This window comes from Desmodus rotundus, chromosome 1 (genome assembly GCF_022682495.2).
Source record: "Desmodus rotundus isolate HL8 chromosome 1, HLdesRot8A.1, whole genome shotgun sequence".
Lineage (NCBI taxonomy): Eukaryota > Metazoa > Chordata > Mammalia > Chiroptera > Phyllostomidae > Desmodus > Desmodus rotundus.
Genome location: NC_071387.1, coordinates 88,122,311 through 88,140,163, shown reverse-complemented (window position 1 = coordinate 88,140,163; position 17,853 = coordinate 88,122,311). Strand labels below are relative to the sequence as shown.

The 17,853-nt window shown below is 38.2% G+C and overlaps 1 protein-coding gene across 1 annotated transcript in view; it reads left to right on the top strand.

Moving 5' to 3' along the window:
- LOC112304889 (tRNA-uridine aminocarboxypropyltransferase 2) overlaps positions 1 to 17,853 on the top strand; it is a 108,693-nt gene that overhangs the window by 17,299 nt on the left and 73,541 nt on the right. Inside the window, exon 2 of the mRNA XM_024560576.4 lies at positions 9,140 to 9,230. Coding sequence (XP_024416344.1) covers positions 9,140 to 9,230 — 91 coding nt within the window. The remainder of the gene's footprint in view (positions 1 to 9,139; positions 9,231 to 17,853) is intronic.

The following is a 17,853-nucleotide window of genomic DNA, read 5'->3' as shown; positions in this document are numbered from 1 at the left end:
CAACCAATTCTGTGAGCGTTCTAATTACCAGTGTTTTGAACTGTGCATATGACAGTTTGGCTATCTGTTTGCTGTCTAGTTGAATTTTTTCTGGAGGTTTGATATGTTCTTTCATTTGGGCCATTTTTTTTGTCTTGGTGCATCTGTTACATAAAGGGGTGGAGCCTTAGGTGTTCACAGTGGTGGGGTAACGCTGGTCACTGCACTGTGATCCTGTATGGGGGGGAGGGGCCGAGAGGGAGCAATGGCTCTTGCTCCACTCTCTGCCAGATTTCAGTCACTCCCTCCGGTACCCACCATCAAACTGGGCCCCTCTGGTGCTGATTCCCGAGTGGGTGGATGGGCTTCTGCACGCTCTAGGCCCCTGTGAGTCTCTCCAATGATCTCTCCTGTGAGGCTGGGAGTTTCTCCTGCTTCTGCCTCAACTCCCACGGGTGTTTTCACTCAGAGGTTTGAGGCTTTATTTCCCAGAGCTGGAGCCCTGGGTTCCATAACCCAGGGTTGGAGGTTCAGTTCCTAGTCAGGGCACATACTTGAGTTACGGGTTTGATTCCCAGTCTGGGTATGTATGAGAGGCAACCAATCAATGTTTCTCTCTCCCCTACTTTCTCTTCAAAAGTAATGAAAAAAAAATGTCCTCATGTGAGGATAAAAAAAATGTCTTGCTAATTGTGATGGAATTATATTGTCATTATCCATTATTTTGAGGCATTTATATATGTTTATAGTAAGGTTTGTAGTTAACGATAGTGAACTGTGATTCTACAGTACAATTAATCTTTATAATTTCTACTTTTTAAAGTTATGGTCACATCTGATTAGATTTTTAATTCTAATGAAGAGTTTGAACTAGGATTAAGAAAGAAACAGTTCTGTCATGTACTTGTTCATTGTGATTGTGTAATTCAACCTTCCTCAATATAGATTCTTTGTGGGTGTATATAGTTTCTTTGTGAGTGCCATTGTTAACATTCCATGTTATGGAACTACTCCTTTCCTATCAGGATACCACACATCCTTATTCATTATTGTCTAATATATCAACCCAAGGAGGGAGTGTTAATATTTTCTTTTTTACCCCATTGTGTCATTTTACTTAACACACTATGGAGAGCACTGCATTAGGCATGCCTTCTGTGGCACTGGTCTCTGAAGGTCTCACTAAACATGTTTATTCCCTTTATAACATTGCTTCCTTTCCTATAACATGATCTTATGTTCTAAGCTTACCCTTCTATTTCTGAAGGCAGTTATAAAACAATAATAAAGTGAGAAAAATATTTTGGGGGTATGAGAATATTTTTATATATATTTGAAGCAATCAAGTAGAAGTTACCTAGTTTTCTTCTCTTTATGAGATAAAAGTTTGGTATAATATATTAATTAAGAAAACCTGTTCCTTTTTTAATTGGTTATATTGAATATAGTTTCAGAGGTATAAAAACTAAATTTTATTATAGAGATTTAAGTTTCTTTAAAATTACAGTAGAGGGCACTGTAGTATTTAGTTTTTCAAAGCTTGTTTTGAAATTACCAAGTTGCTGGCATTTTTATGTGTAATGGAGTGTCTCTATTCAACTTATTTAAGGCAGGAAGCTTTTCATTCTTTGCTTTTTCACTTTATTGGGACTATAAAAAGTTTGTTGAGTATTTGGAAAGGAGATGCGCTATTTTTCTGTGTTCTACATTTGCTTTTATTTATTTTTTTAGTGGGTAAAAGAAACCATTTTAAAATAGTATTTCTTACAAATCTATTCACTAATCTTTACAGTTTGTCTATGTGAGATTTTCATTCTCTGTTAAAAAAAGGTTTAAAATATGTTTATTGATTTTAGGGAGAGAGGAAAGACAGAGAGAGAGAGACAGACACACAGACAAGTGAGAGAGAAACATCTGATTGCCTCCCATATCTGGCCTGACTGGGAATTGAACCACCAACCTTTTGAAGTATGAAGTGATGCTCCAACAACTGAGCCACACCAGCAAGTGTGTGAGATTTTTTTGATTAAAATTAGTATTATGAGAAAAATAGACTTCCACACAAGATGGAGGCATAGGTAGATGTGCTTTGCTTCCTTGCACAACCAAAAGCACAACAACAAATTTAAAAACAAAAAACAGCCAGAGCTGCCAGAAAATTGAACTGCATGGAAGTCTGACAACCAAGGAATTAAGAAAGAAACATCCATCCAAACTGGTAGGAGAGGCAGAGACAGGCAGCTGGGGTGGAGAGGGCAAGTCAGCAGCTGGTAAACTGGGATATCCCACATTTGTGTGAAGATACGCCAGGAGGCACAACTGGGGAGTGAGACAAACTGCACAACCCACAGTTCCAGCGTGGAAAACCAAACGCTAAAAACCTGGATGTAAAAATCCGTGGGGGTTTTGGTGGCAGGAGAAACTCCCAGACTTACAGGAGAGTTTGTTGGAGATTCCCACATGGTCCTAGAATGTACACCCCCACCCCCACCTCAGGAATCAGCACCAGAAGAGCCCAATTTGCTTTTGAGTAGTGGGGGGATGTGAGTTAAAGTGGGGTGAGAGCCAAGCAAGTGGATTGTTCCTCTCTGACCCCTCTCCCACATATTGTGCCACAACATAGCCACGTGGGTTGCCCTGCCCTGGCGAATACCTAAGGTACTGCCACATATAATGTAACAGATGCATTGAGACAAAGAAATATGGCCCAAATGAAAGGATGATCAAAAACTCCAGAAAAAGAACTAAGTGGTGAGGAGTTAGGCAACACATCAGATGCAGAATTCAAAACACTGGTAATCAGGATGCTCACAGAAATGATTGAGTATTGATGCAAAATAGAGGAAGAAGTGAAGGCTATGCAAAGTGAAGTAAAGAAAAATGTACAGGGAACCAATAGTGAAGGGAAGGAAACCCGGTCTCAAATCAATGATTTGGAACAGAAGGAAGAAATAAGCATTCCACCAAAACAGAATGAAGAAACAAGAATTCAAAAAAATGAGGGGAGGCTTAGGAACCTCTGGGACAACTTTAAATATTCTAACATCTGAATCATGTGGGTGCCAGAAGGAGAAGAGAAAGATCAAGAAATTGAAAACTTATTTGAAAAAAATAATGAAGGGAAACTTCCTTAATCTGGTGAAGAAAATAGACTTCCAAGAAGTCCAGAAAGCTCAGAGACTCCCAAAGAAATTGGACCCAAGGAGGAACACACCGAGATACATCATAATTAAATTACCCAAGACTAAAGATAAGGAGAGATCTTAAAAGCAGCAAGAGAAAAGGAGACAGTTACTTCAAAGGAGTTCCACAAGACTATCAGCTGATTTCTCAAAAGAAACCTTACAGGCAAGAAGGGACTGGAAAGAAGAATTCAAAGTCGTGAAAGGCAAGGACCTATATCCAAGATGACTCTATCCAGCAAAGCTATCATTTAGAATGGAAGGGCAGATAAAGTGCTTCTCAGATAAGGTAAAGTTAAAGGAGTTCATCACCCCCAAGCCCTTATTATATGAAATGTTAAAGGGTTTATCAAAGAAAAAGGAGATGCTAAAAAATATAAATAGTAAAATGAAACTCACAACTATCAACAACTGAACCTAAAAAACCAAAACAAAAACAGACTAAGCAAACAACTAGAACAGGAACAGAATCAGAGGAATGGAGAGCATATGGATGGTTATCAGTGGGGATGGGGAGATGGGAGAGTGGAGGAAAAGGTACAGAGAATAAGAAGTATAAATGGTAGGTACAAAATAGACAGAAGGAGGTTAAAAATAGTAGTATAGGAAATGTAGAAACCAAGGAACTTATATGTAACAGTTCAGGGACTTGAACTAAAGTGGAGGGGAATGCTGGAGGGTGGAGGGTGTGCAGGGTGGAGGGGAGTAAAGGGGAGAAAAAAAAATGGACAACTGTAGTAGCATAATCAATAAAATATACTTAAAGAAAAATAGTTTTCAGTGAATATTATGTTAGAAATTCAGTTTAACTTTGTAAACATTTGTTTTGTAGGTTCCAATCATATTCCAGCTGTAATTTCAGTTGCCTACAGACTGTCAGAGATAGCATGCTCAGAGTGACAGATTATCCTTGTGTTACAACATTCACTTCAGAAGCTAGTGTATCTTAGTCTCACAGTAATCTTACATATTTATTCCTATAATTATTAGTGAGAAAAGATAAAAAGCTTATTTTATAAAATTTCCTCAGGGAAATTAGTTAAAAATTGTATTTATATTTTAAGAATATAATTTACATTAATTGGGTTGTATATATTTTAAAGAAGTGAACCCCAATGTTGGAAAGCAGCATTTATAGTACATTTCCAATTCATTATACATGTGGAAGAAGGAAAAAACTCAGCTCTTACTTTGTTCATTCTGTTATACATTAGCTGAAAAATAATAGTCATAAATTATTACAATTTTATGATATTTGCCTGTAATTCATTCAGTAGTTATTCCCCAGAAATTTCTTGGTGCTTTATTACTAGTTTATGAAGGATGAAATTGGAAGACCTGTGACATGCTCAAGATCATATAGCAAGACAATGACATTGTCAGTGACATATCTTAGTAAGTTATTCCCTGAACCTATACCCAAGTTTTCTTTCTTAAATTTATACAAATTCTAAAAGTAGTTTGATTTTTTAAAAGATGATTGTTCGAATCTGACAATAATCAGAGAGGAGGAGGAAGAGGGATAATAGAGGATAATGGGGGACAAGGAACATGTATGAAGGACACATGGACAAAGCCAAAGGGAGAAGGGTTTGAGGGTGGGGGTGCATGGGGAGCGGGGGCATGGTGGGGTGAAAATGGAGACAATTGTACTTGCACAACACTAAAAATAAAAAATTAAAAAATTAAAAAAGTGATTGTTCATTATTTATAAATAATGTTTTGACATGTAATTTTGTGGTATTTGTTCTCCCTGTCAACCATAAGAGTTCAAAGGAAGGAAGAATTTTCTGGCACGTTGAGAACAAATAAGCTCCATGAGAGTAGGGATTTTTGTTTTGTTGTCCCAAGTGCCTAATATCTGGCATATAGTTAGGTGTACAGTAAGTATTTGAATAAAAATTTGCTGAATTTATAAATCATTTAATCTATGATCACTTTGAAGTATTTAAATCTTTAGGAGTTAAGTTTGGATGTAAGAAGAATTTTTGTTCTTTGTAAAAGGTTTTTAGAATGAGGAGAGCTATTACTGTACACTTATCCACTGGTTTGTTAAGAGATGGTTTAACATTTGGACAACTAATCACCAGCACAGTGTATGCAGACCACTGTGGAAGAGGAACATGTGAGGAAACTTGCTGTTAAAGTATAAACAAATAAGCACAAGTTCATATTGTAAAGTAACTTGCTAAATATAAAGGTGGTCAATTGTAATGCAAAATGTTTTAAAGAGCTATAGTTTTATTAGTTTGAGGTAATATAATTAGACTTAGGTTAATAAAGGAGACAAGCTTTAAAATAAATAGGCACTGATGTTTTAATGAGCATGTCAAAGCATAAGCTAAAACAATTAGTGTTTATACATAAACTGCTTAGCTGTTTTTTTATTAGTAGATATTTTTACCTCTTATGCTTTTGCTTACTAGAATGGTCACAAATTATAACGAAGATCCGAGACTCCTTTATAGTAGAAACTGCTTAAGTATTAGAGAGGAAGTGAAGGAGAGATCAACATTTGATATGTAAGAAAATGAAGGGATAGGATAGGAAATTATGTAGGAGGAGAAGGCATTCAGGTATTCCTTCATGTATTCAGCAGTATTTATTGATAGGTTACTATGCTAGAGGCTGGGATATAACAGTGACAAAGGAGGCCAAGTTCTTGCCCTCATGTAGCTTACAATGTAGGAAGGAAACCCACCCTGACATAATGTCAAATTGTGATAAAAATGCTTCTCTCTTACTAATTAGGTTGAACATTCTTTTTCTATTGCATTTAAAAAAATAACAGCTTTATTAAAATATGATTCAGGACATTTATCCTTTTGAATTGTACAATTCAGAGGGGTTTTTTGGTCTTGTTGGCCGAGTTTTAGCAGGGTTCTCTTTTCCAGATCTTCCTCTGAAAGCTGCTGCTTTCTTTTTAAAGATTTTGTTTATTTTTAGAGAGGGGAAAGGAGGATGTGGAGGAGAGGGTTAGAAGAATCAATGTGTAGTTGCCTCTCGCATGCCCCCTACTGGGGACCTGGCCCACAACCCAGGCATGTGCCATGACTAGGAATTGAACTGGTGATCTTCTGGTTCACATGCTGGAACTCAATCCACTGAGCCACACCAGCCAGGACTACCTTCTTTCGACCTCCTGTTCATTAGGCTTCACTAATTACCTTATTGCTGTTCTCCATTTTGGTATGGTGTGCTAAGGCATAAATTGCTCCACAGTCTGATGTTAAATTCTGGTAGGGGTAGTTTTTGTGGCTACTCTTTGAGGTTTGTTCTGACTGCAGGTGTGCTTATGTTAGCTATTTCTCCTTGTTTTTTTTCTGAGGAACTAGCTGCCTTATGCTTTAGCTTATTGCTCTTAATGAAGAGGAGTTACTGTTAGTAAGGCTCCTCACACTCTTTCATATAAAGTCAGTTAGTTTTGGAAGAGCTTCAGAGTTCTTATAGTCTGCCTATCCTTCAGGGCAAAGTCTTAAGCACTGTTCTGGGCACAGGACTGGGCAGTAGCCTCTGACTTGCTGCTTCTGGTATCCTATGAACTTCTGGTATCCTTGTGAGGACAGTGGGGCCCCAGCACACTCACCCTACCACCCTGTGGTAAAGCTTCTGATTTATAGATGGAGACTGGGTAGAGAAAGGGAGCCTCTGCTCTCTTAGCCACAGTCACCAGGAATTTAGCTTCTTTAACTTGGAGTTGGAGGGGATGAGAAATGCTGATGGCTTACCTTTCTCTGTGACTTAAGGTAAGCCTTGATTAAGAGCTGAAAGGGAGTTTCATTTTCTTGGGCACACCTACCTGAAACAGAGCTTCTGTTAACCTGAGTTGGGGCAAGGTAGGAGATGGGTTATGGCTCAGATGCCATAAACTGTCCCAATACCAAATTTTAGTAGATGTTCTCGAATAATATTTCTTTATTTGAATACTTTAAATGGTTGTTTTTTAAAAAATAGGTTTTGTCAGTTTTGCTGGTATCATTGGAAGTGGAACTCTCCAAAATACTTAATTCTAAATATTACTAAAGTTCAAACATGTCTTCTCAGTAAGGAAATTACCATCCCACGTAACTCAGTATTTTTTTTTCTTTTCTTACTTTTCTAAACAGAGGTTTTGGTCAGACACGAAACCCAGAGCTACCAATATCAGAGCAGTTTTCGTACTACCCTAACTCATACTAACAACTTTATAATCACTGTATATATCATGAGTTAAAGATGTTATTTTCAGGGTTTATTTACCTAGTTTTCTGCTTCCCACAGAAATCTTCAGCTTCCTGCCAGCATGATTACTTGATTGAATTTTGTAGTTCTTTGGCTGTATTGATATGTGGATGTTCCCTCATAGGACATTTGATATTTTTGCATTCTTTCGTATTATTAGAATCATATAATTTACAGATATTTAAATTGATATTAAGTTAAATTCTGAACTTTTAAATGGCTTCATCTGATCTGAGGTTATGTTTTATAAAAGAATTTTACTCATATCTGTGTATTTCAGTTATATACAGTTTCATATAAAAGACTCAGAAACTTAAAATTTTAGAAGTTGAATATGCCTCATATTTTTATTGTATTGAATGAAGAATTCTTTCCAATTGTCACTCTTGATATGTTTGTCAGTATACCTAGTTCAGTTGATCACTGTTTCCTCCTTTCTGTGTTTACTTGTGTTTACTCTTTTTGTGACCACTGAATGACTCCCTTCCTAAAATATGCCCTCATTCTTGAGAGGGAATACAGTGTAGGGCAGAGTGATCATACCAAATCATTTCATATGTCACTTGAAAGAAAGTATATTGGTTTTCCTTGGGTTAATCAACCATTTTAGTTTTGATGGTGGAGAGGGAGTGGGGTCATGCTGTAAAATACATTTATACCTCTGCCTAAGATTATCATGTAGGTAATTTCTTCAGCAGGAGCATAGGTTTGACAGTTTCTTACAGAACGAGTTGGTAGGTATAATTGAACCAACTTACAAACACTTATTAATATAAGCATTGCTTACCTCAGGCTATAATTCTGCAGAAGCAAAGTTACAGAAGGAGTAGATAGTGGCCAGTTTCGTAGTAGTTAGTAAGCTGTTGTGAATTCCCTTTTTTGTAACATTCACTTGTATACTGTTGTAATGTCATATAACATCTGTCTGTAATAGTGATCTGTTGTGAAAATTTGCTTTCATGATATACTGTGTCTGGCTGCTTGATGCATTTTATTCTATAAGTGCACATATCAAATGTAGGTTTTAGTGCTAAAATATCCATGTATGTTCCCATAGTTTTGGGAATGACATAAGAAACTGGTCATTGAATACCCTGGGCTGGAGGACTCAGAGGGGAAGTATATCCTTTTATTCCATCTGAGTTTTGTAATGAGTGTAAATGTTACTGAAACACTAGTAAAGCACTAAACAATGAAACAAGGGAAAATAGGCAGACACTCTGTGGATATAGGTCTTGCCAAATATAATTTGGGGACTGCTGTTTGGATTTCTTTTCACAATTAGTAAGCTCTCCGTGTTGATTGGTGGCTAAATTTGGTTAGAACGCCCTTGTAGGTGGTAAAAATTCTATTCTAATATTTATTACCATATCGTTCCCTCCAAGTCCAGATGATTTAGAAAAGTTGCTAGGTTTCTCTTTAACATGAGATCTGTTCTAGATTTGGAATACAAGTTAGTAGAAGTGTTGCTTCGTGAATAAAAAGACCATGGTATTGACTTACGAGTATTGTTTTACTACAGATAACTCAGACAAGATTTTCGGAGGTACTTAGATCTATATAGATAGTAAAAAATTTACTTCAAGCTCTTTTCAGAGTCTGAGTGATTAAATTCATTCTTGGTGTTTCATTTTAAAAGAATACCTTTAGCAAATCTCTTTAGAAAATGAGGTTGGATTATGTTCAATTTTTAGGTTATTGTCCTATCATTATATTCTAAACATTTATAGGCTTTTTTTTTTCTTTCTGCCTTTTAGTCGGCCTCAGAAAGTGTGTTTGTGTCCATTTCTACCAATGCATCCTCTGCACATCTCTACCCACTTGTACATAATTCAGCATCCAGCAGAGGTGAGTAAGATTTTGTAAAATACACAAGTTCAAATAGAATATTAGTACACAAGAGGAAACACATAGATGAACATACTCATTCTTCCCAGCTGTTTAGTATTTCTGGAAGTAAATTGATGATAAATGTTTTTTCTTTGGGAAAAAATAGTTTCTTTTACATATTACATGTAGTGTCCTATGCTTTGGAGATAGATAAAATGATGTTATTTTATAAAAAATATGTTGTTGAATAGTATAGAAATTTAGAACTCCAATAATTTCATCTGAAGGAAAAAAGAGATTTTTTTTCTGAGTAAAGAGCTAGGAAAATCAGTGCTTTTAAAATTTTGATTATACCTTATATTCATTGATGTCTTTTCTTGTTAAAGTAGAAGTAACTCTCAGCATTTTATTTTATTTGTTTTTATTTTTAATTATAATTTGTTGATTATGATATTACAGTTATCTCAATTTTTCCCCTTTTACCCACTTCTACCCAACACTCCCCACTCCATCAGGCAATCCCCACACCATTGGGAATTGTTCATGTCCATGGGTCATGCGTATAAGTTCTTTGGCTACTCCATTTCCTATATGTTACATCTCACTGGATATTCTGTAACTACCTATTTGTACTTTTAATCTCCTCACCTCTTTACCCTTTTGTCAACTGGCAACCATCAAAACCCTTTCCACATCCATGATTTTGTCTCTGTTCTTCTTGTTTGCTTATTTTCTTTTTAGATTCAATTGTTGATACATATGTATTTATTGCCATTTTATTGTTCATAGTTTTGATTTTCTTCTTTTTCTTAAGTCCCTTTAACATTTCATCTGATAGTGGTTTGATGATGATATACTTTCTTGTCTGGGAAGCTCTTTTTTGCCTTCCAATTTTAAATGATATTTTTGCTGGGTAGAGCAGTCTTGGCTGTTGGTCCCTGCTTTTCATGACTTTGATATTTCTTGCCAATCCCTTCTAGCCTGCAAAGTTTCTTTTGAGAAATCAGCTGACAGTCTTATGGGAACTCCCCTGTAGGTAACTGACTTCTTTTCTCTTTCTGCTGTTAAGATGCTTTATTTATTTTTAACATTTGGCATTTTATTATGTTTATTTTTATTTTTAATTTTTTATTTTAAAGATTTTATTTATTTATTTATTAAATTTTTAAAAAATATATTTATTTATTTTTATTCAGTTACAATTATCTGCATTTTCTCCTATAGGACCTACTATAAAGAACATTTGGCATTTTAATTGTGATGTGTCTTGGAGTAGGTCTCTTTGCATCCATCTTGTTTGGGACTCTGTGTTTCCTGGACTTGTATGTCTATTTTCTTCATCAAATTAGGGAAGTTTTCTTTCATTATTTTTCAAATAAATTTTCAATTTCTTGCTTGTTCTCTTCTTCTGGCACCCCAATGATGCGAATGTTGGAATGCTTGAAGTTATCCCACAGGCTGCTTACACTATCGTTAATTTTTTGGATTCTTTTTCTTCTTGTTGTTCTGATTGGTTGCTTTCTGCTTCCTTATGTCCCAAATCATTGATTTGGTTCTCGGCTTTATCCACTCTAGTGTTGTTTCCCTGCAAATTGTTCTTTATTTCAATTACTGTGTACTTTGTTTCTGACTGGATCTTTTTATGCTGTTGAGGTCCTCACTAAATTTCTTGAGCATCCTTATAACCAATGTTTTGAACTCTGTATCTAATAGATTGCTTCTCTCCATTTTATTTAGTTCTTTTTCTGGAGTTTTGATCTGCACTTTCATTTGGGCCATGTTTCTTTGTCTCCTCATTTTGGCAGGCCCCCTGTGTCAGGGAGCTTTAATGCAGCACCCCCGTCTGCCACGGTTGAGGAATAAGTCTACCAAGACATGATCTGCTTGGGGAGCAGAGATGGCCGATCTCTCAAAGGAGAAGGGCCCAGAGCCTTTCCCTCCATGGGCTTTTATTAGGTTCATTTTGCACAGGAATACAGATAAAGCTCATCAATCATTGTTAGGCAGTAAGGGTTAAACAATACATGATTTACAGAGAACTTTGAGGGCTTATTCTGAGTTACAGCCAATTAGTTAGAGGGCCATAAAACTTTAGGCGCCAGACTCGTCTCAGGTCTGGACCCTTATCTTTTAAGCTGAGGGTACAAATTAAGTAGGTTTCACAGGAATGTATGTATTTTTCTTAGTCCTGATTCCCCAGGGAATCCACCCCTCCCAGCACAGGACTGCATTGCCCTCTGTTATTACTTCAGGCTTAAGTCAGGCAAGGGAAGTAAGGCAGCCAAGAGATTAGGAGACTTCTTGCAGACAGAATGAGGACTCAGGCTATTTCAAAGCCGAGGGGCGAGGGTCCATCACCCCCTTTTCCACAGCCCCCCGAGTCCTTCCCTGTGAGCTTATTCCTGGTGACCAGAGCCTGTCTTAGGTTGATCCTCCCTTGAGGATTCTTACCCATCATTGGCTAACTGGTCAAGCTCAGGGCCAAGCAGGGTGAAGTGGGCAGAGGTGGCACACCTGCCAGGGAGATAAGCTGTGTCTCCTTAGTGGCTTATGGTCCCAATTCTGACTCAGCCTTAACCATGGGGGGTTACAGCCTCTGAAACCAGTCAGGGCATTTCCCAACACCCCTGTGTTTGTTTCTATGTATTATGTAGAGCTACTTTGACTCCATGTATTGGTAGCATGGCCTAAAGTGGTAGGTGTCCTGTAGGGTCCACTGGCACAGCCTCCACTATCATCCAAGCTGGGTGCTCAAAGTGTGCCCTCTGTGTTATTTGAGAGTTGTAGTTGAGCCTTGTAGTTGTGCCTTGGTTGCTGTTGGCAGATCAGTGGGAGGGATTTACTCAGACCAGTCAGCTATAAGGACTGGCTGTGACCACTGACCACCAACCTCTGCCTTCTGTGGAGAACCAGCTGTGCAGCAGCAGGGTGATGGTTCTCTGACATGGTCTATAGTTCTCAGGCATTGTGGTTTCCTGGGTGGTGTACACCAAGGTCAGCTCCCACTTGTGTTTTGTTGGGAACCACCCTGCCTGGGCTCTAAAACAATCTGAGATGGTTGCTACTTGTGCTGGGCTTGGAGATTCCCAGGCAAAACCAAACTGTGAATCTAGGCTGGCTGCTGTGAGTGCTGTGCCTGGGACCACTTAGCAAGAGGTACTGGAGGCTCATTGAGGTTGGCTGTTGATTGTTTGAGAGGATTCAGGAAGTTGTGAACCATGAGCCAAGACCAACCATTCATATGGAAAAGTTTCTGTTAAAAGCTTGGGTGGGCCCATAAGTTTGGTCAGACGGGTTCTCAGGATCTTCAGGGAGGGGCAAACAGTGTTAGCCAGGTGATGGAGTCTCAGATATGGCACCCACCTGCTGTTTTTGTGGGAGAATAGTTCAGAAAAGGGACAGTGGTCTTTTTGTCTGGGAGAAAGCTGTCCTCCAGCTCTTGCCTTGATGACAGATCCTTTACTTCCTCCCTGTATGTCACTGGTGCCTTTCAAGCTGCCATGCTAGTGCTAGAGTAAGTCCCTGTGTGGGTTCTTTAAGAGGAACTGCTTGTGACTCCAGCAGTTTCTTCCACCAACTGAGTTCCCACTGGTTTTTGCAGCCAGAGGTTGTGAGAACTTATTTTCCTGTCACTGGAACCCTGGGCTGGGGGCCTGGTATAGGGCTGGGACTCCTTACTCCTGAGATTCCCAATTTTTATCCACCACACAGGGGTGTGAGACCAGCTTGTTCCACATCTCCTTCCCTCCTACCAGTCTGGATGGATGTGGTTTCTTTAATCCCATAATTGTCAGACTTCCACTCAACTCGATTTCTGATGGTTCTGAGTGATGGTTGGTCTGTAATAGTTGTAATTTTGATTTGATTGTGCAAGGAGGTGAGGCATGTTTACCTATGCTGCCACCTTGACCAGAAGTCTTTTTATTTTCTTAATAATTTTTATTTTCAATTAGCGTTGACATACAATATTATATTAGTTTTATGTATATAATATAGTGATTAGACATTTATTTAACTTATGAAATGATCACCCTGATATATCTAGTGCCCATACATCTGATTCCATACATAGTTATTACAATGTTATTGGCCATATTTCCTATGTTATATTTGACATCCCCATGATTATTTTGTAACTACTAATTTGTGTTTCTTACTCCCTTTCCATTTTACATCTGTCTCCTCAATCTACCTCCATCTGACAACCATCAAAATGTCCTCTGTTATCTATGAGTTTGTTTTTGTTTTGTATGTTTGTGTGTTTTGGTTTTTAGGATCCACATATAAGTGAAATCATATGGCATTTGTTTTTTTCTGTCTGACTTATTTCACTCAGCATAATAGTACCCTCTAGGTCCATCCATGTTGCAGATGGCAAGATGTCATTCTTTATAAAAAGGTGAAAGATTTATATGATCTGAAGAGAAACCAGAGAATTGGATGTCATTCTTTTTTTATGGCTGAATCATGTTCTATTCATTGCATATATGTGACCACTTCTTCTTTACCCATTTACCTACTAATGGACACTTACATTGCTTCCATATCTTGGCTATTGTAAGTAATGCTGCAATGAACATATGGTTGTATATGTCTTTTCAATTTAGTGTTTTCGTTTGTTTTGGATAAATACCCAGAAGTAGAATTGCTGGGTCCTTCTCTGTCTATTATATAGCCCTTGTTTTAAACTCTGTTTTGTCTGGTATAAGTAGTGCTACCCCAGCTTTTTTTGTTTGTTCGTTTCCATTTTCATGAAATATCTTTTTTCCATCCCTTTACTTTTAGTCTGTGTGTGTCTTTTGATCTGAAATGAGTCTCTTGTAGGCACCATATGTAAGGTCTTACTTTCTTAACCATTCATCCACCCTGTGTCTTTTGATTGGAGAATTTAACTGATTTACATTTAAAATAATTGTTGATAAATATATACTTATTTCTATTTTATTAATATTTGAAATCTTTTTTTCCTTCTTAAAAATGTCTCCTTAACATTTCTTGTAATACTGGCTTGGTGGTGATGAACTCCTTTAGCTTTTTCTTGTCTGGGAAGCACTTTATCTGTCCTTTGATTCTTTCTTTTTAATATATATTATTGATTATGCTATTACAGTTGTCCCATGTCCCCCTCTTCAATCCTCTCCACCCTGCACCCCCCTCCCATGTGCATTGCCATCTCTTAGTTCATGTCCATGGGTCGTACATATAAGTTCTTTGGCTTCTACATTTCTTCTACTATTCTAACCTCCCCCTGTCTATTTTGTACCTACCATTTATGCTTCATATTCCCTGTACCTTTTCCCCCATTCCGCCCTTCAGCCTCCCCACTAATAACCCTTCATGTGATCTCCACTTCTGTGATTCTGTTCCTGTTCTAGTTGTTTACTTTGTTTTTGTGTGTGTGTGTGTTTAGGTTCAGTTGTTGACAGTTGTGAGTTTCTTGTCATTTTACTGGTCATAGTGTTGGTCATGTTCTTTTTCTTAGATAATCCCTTTAACATTTCATATAATAAGGGATTGATGATGATGGACTGCTTTATCTTAACCTTATCTGGGAAGCACTTTATCTGCCCTTCCATTCTAGCTTTGCTGGATAGAGTAATCTTGGATGTAGGTCCTTGCTTTTTATGACTTCAAATACTTCTTTCCACTCTCTTCTTGCCTGAAAGGTTTCTTTTTAGAAATCAGCTGATAGTCTTATGGGAACTCCTTTGTAGGTAACTCTCTCCCTTTCTCTTGCTGCTTTTAAGACTCACTCCTTATCTTTAATCTTGGGTAATGTAATTATGATGTGCCTTGCTGTGTGCTTCCTTGGGTCCAGCTTCTTTGGGACTCTGAGCTTTCTGGACTTCCTGAAAACCGATTTCCTTTGCCAGACTGGGGAAGTTCGACTTCATTATTATTTCAAATCAGTTTTCAATGTCATGCTCTTCCTCTTCGCCTCTGGCCCCCTCTATGATTCAGATGTTGTAATGCTTAAAGTTGTCCTAGAGGTTCCTAAGCCTCTCCTCATTTTTTTAAATAGTGGTTTTTAAGGTTTTATTTATTTATTTTTAGAGAGAGGGGAAAGGAGGGAGAAAGAGAGGAAGACAAACATCAGTTTGTGGTTGCCTCTCACGTGGCTCCCACTGGGAACCTGCCCACTACCCAGGCATGTGCCCTGACTGGGAATAGAACTGGCAACCCTTTGATTTGGGGCCTGATCTTAATTCTCTGAGCTACACCAGCCAGGGCTCTCCTCATTTTTTTGAATTCTTTCTTCATTCTGTTCTGGTTGAATGTTTATTTCTTCCTTCTGGTCCAAACCATTGATGTGAGTTCTGGTTTGCTTCCCACCATGGTTAGTTCCCTGTACATTTTCCTTTCTTTCACTTTGCATAGCCTTTACTTTTCCCTCTATTTTGCAACCATACTCAACCATTTCTGTGAACATCCTGATTACCAATGTTTTGAACTGTGCATCTGATAGGTTGGCTATCTGTTCATCACTTAGTTCTACTTTTGGAGCTTTCTTCTTTTCTTTCATTTGGGCCAGATTTTTTTTTTTTTTTGTCTCAGTGCCTGTTATATTGTGAGGGGTGAAGCCTTATGTTTTCCAGGGTGGGGCAACCCACATAACTGAGTTGTGGTGCTGTATGGGAGGGAGGAGTCTGAGAGGGAGCAACTCCACTTACTTGGCTCTCTGCTGGCTTTCAGTCACTTCCCCCACTATGCACAAGCAAATTGGGCTCTTCTGGTGCTGATTCCAGGGTGGGTGGGTTTGTATACATTCTAGGACCCTGTGTGTCTCTGCAATGAACTCTCCTGTGAGGCTGGGAATTTTTCCTGCCACTTCAACCTCCACAGGTTTTTTCATTAAGAGGTTTGGAGGCTTTATTTCCCTGCACTGGAATCCCAGGTTGTGCAGTCTGTCTCATAAAATGGTCTGAAAACAAAGCTTTTTAACCAAAAGCGTTTATGGTGGGTAGTCATGTCCTATGCCAGAATCTTCCCTGACAAAAGTCAATCTTTACCTTAATTGAACCTATGTATTGTCTATTTGCATCTATGATAACATATCTTTGGAATGTTAAGGTAGCTTCCCTTTTTCTGAACTCCTCAGGCACGACCATGCACCAGATCAGAGACCACAAATCCCCTCATTACTATTGTAGACCATAAATCCACTCATTCTTATTGTTATCATGTTAATTGTGGACTATTAACTATCCTGTACCCACCTATGTAAAGAAGTATATGCCTATCATTCTACTTTTTACCCAATCCCAGGGTTCCCTGCTTTGCTTTTCCCACCTACCTAATCTATCACCAATGAATTTCATGTAACCCCTTTATGCCTCCTCCTTTAATCATAATGTATAAAAAAAGGTGCAAAGCTTCCACTTTCTACAGCATTTTCTCAGTCTGTTAAGGTTTTTATTCCTGGAAATTCTCATCAGTTTGGCTCAAATAAACTCATACAAATTCTTTAAAGAAAAAAGAAGCAATCAGAAATGAAGAATACAATAACTGAAATAGAGAATTAATTACAGGAAATCAACAGTAAGTAGATGAAGCAAATAATCAAGTCAGCAATTTTGAATTAAGAAAGCAGAAAATACCTAATCAGAAGAGCAAAAAAAGGTCCGAAAAAAAATGAGGATAGTTTAAGGGGCCTCTGGGACAACATCAAGAGTACAAACATTCACACAATAGAGAAGAGAGAGAAGGAGAAGAGAGAGAGCAAAAAATTGAAAAACTATTTGAAGAGTTATTAATGGAAAACTTTCCTAACCTGGCAAAGGAAATAGACATACAAGTCCAGGAAGCACAAAGAATCCCAAACAAGATGGATGATCCCAAAGAGGCCCACACTAAGACACATCATAATTAAATGCCAAAGGTTACAGAAACAAGAGAGAAGCAGATAGTTATTTACAAAGGAACTCCCACATGACTGTCAGCTGATTTTGCAACAGAACCTTGGCAGGAGAGAAGGGACTGGCACAAAATATTCAAAGTATGAAAAGCACAGACTTAACAACCAAGATTATTCTACCCAGCAAAGCTATCATTTACAATCAAAGCGGACTTCCAGCCAAGATGGTGGTGTAGGTAGATACACTGTGTCTCCTTGCACAACCAAAACAAGTATAACAACAAATTTAAAAACAAAAAACAATCATAACTGCCAGAAAATCATACTGTGTGGAAGTCAAACAATCAAGGAGTTAAAGAAACATTCATCCAGAATGGTAGGAGGGGCAGAGACGGGCACCTAGGGCATAGAGGACATGCAGCAAGGTAGCAGCTGAAAGACCTGGGTGGCCGAGGCACTGGCTAGTGAACCAGGCAGTCCCACATTTGTGTGCAGATAAGCCAGGAGAAATAATGGGGTAGCGAGACAGACCACTCAACCTAGTGCAGGGAAATAAAACCTCAAAACCTCTGAATGAAAAAACCTGTGGGGGTTGCAGCAGTAGAATAAACTCCCCAACTCACAGGAGAGTTCATTGCAGAGACGCAAAGGGTCCTAGAATGTACACAAACCCACCCACCCGGGAATTAGCACCAGAGGGGCCCAATTTGCTTGTGCATAGTGGGTGAAGTAACTGAAAGCCAGCAGAGAGCCAAGTAAGTGGAGTTGCTCCCTCTCAGACTCCTC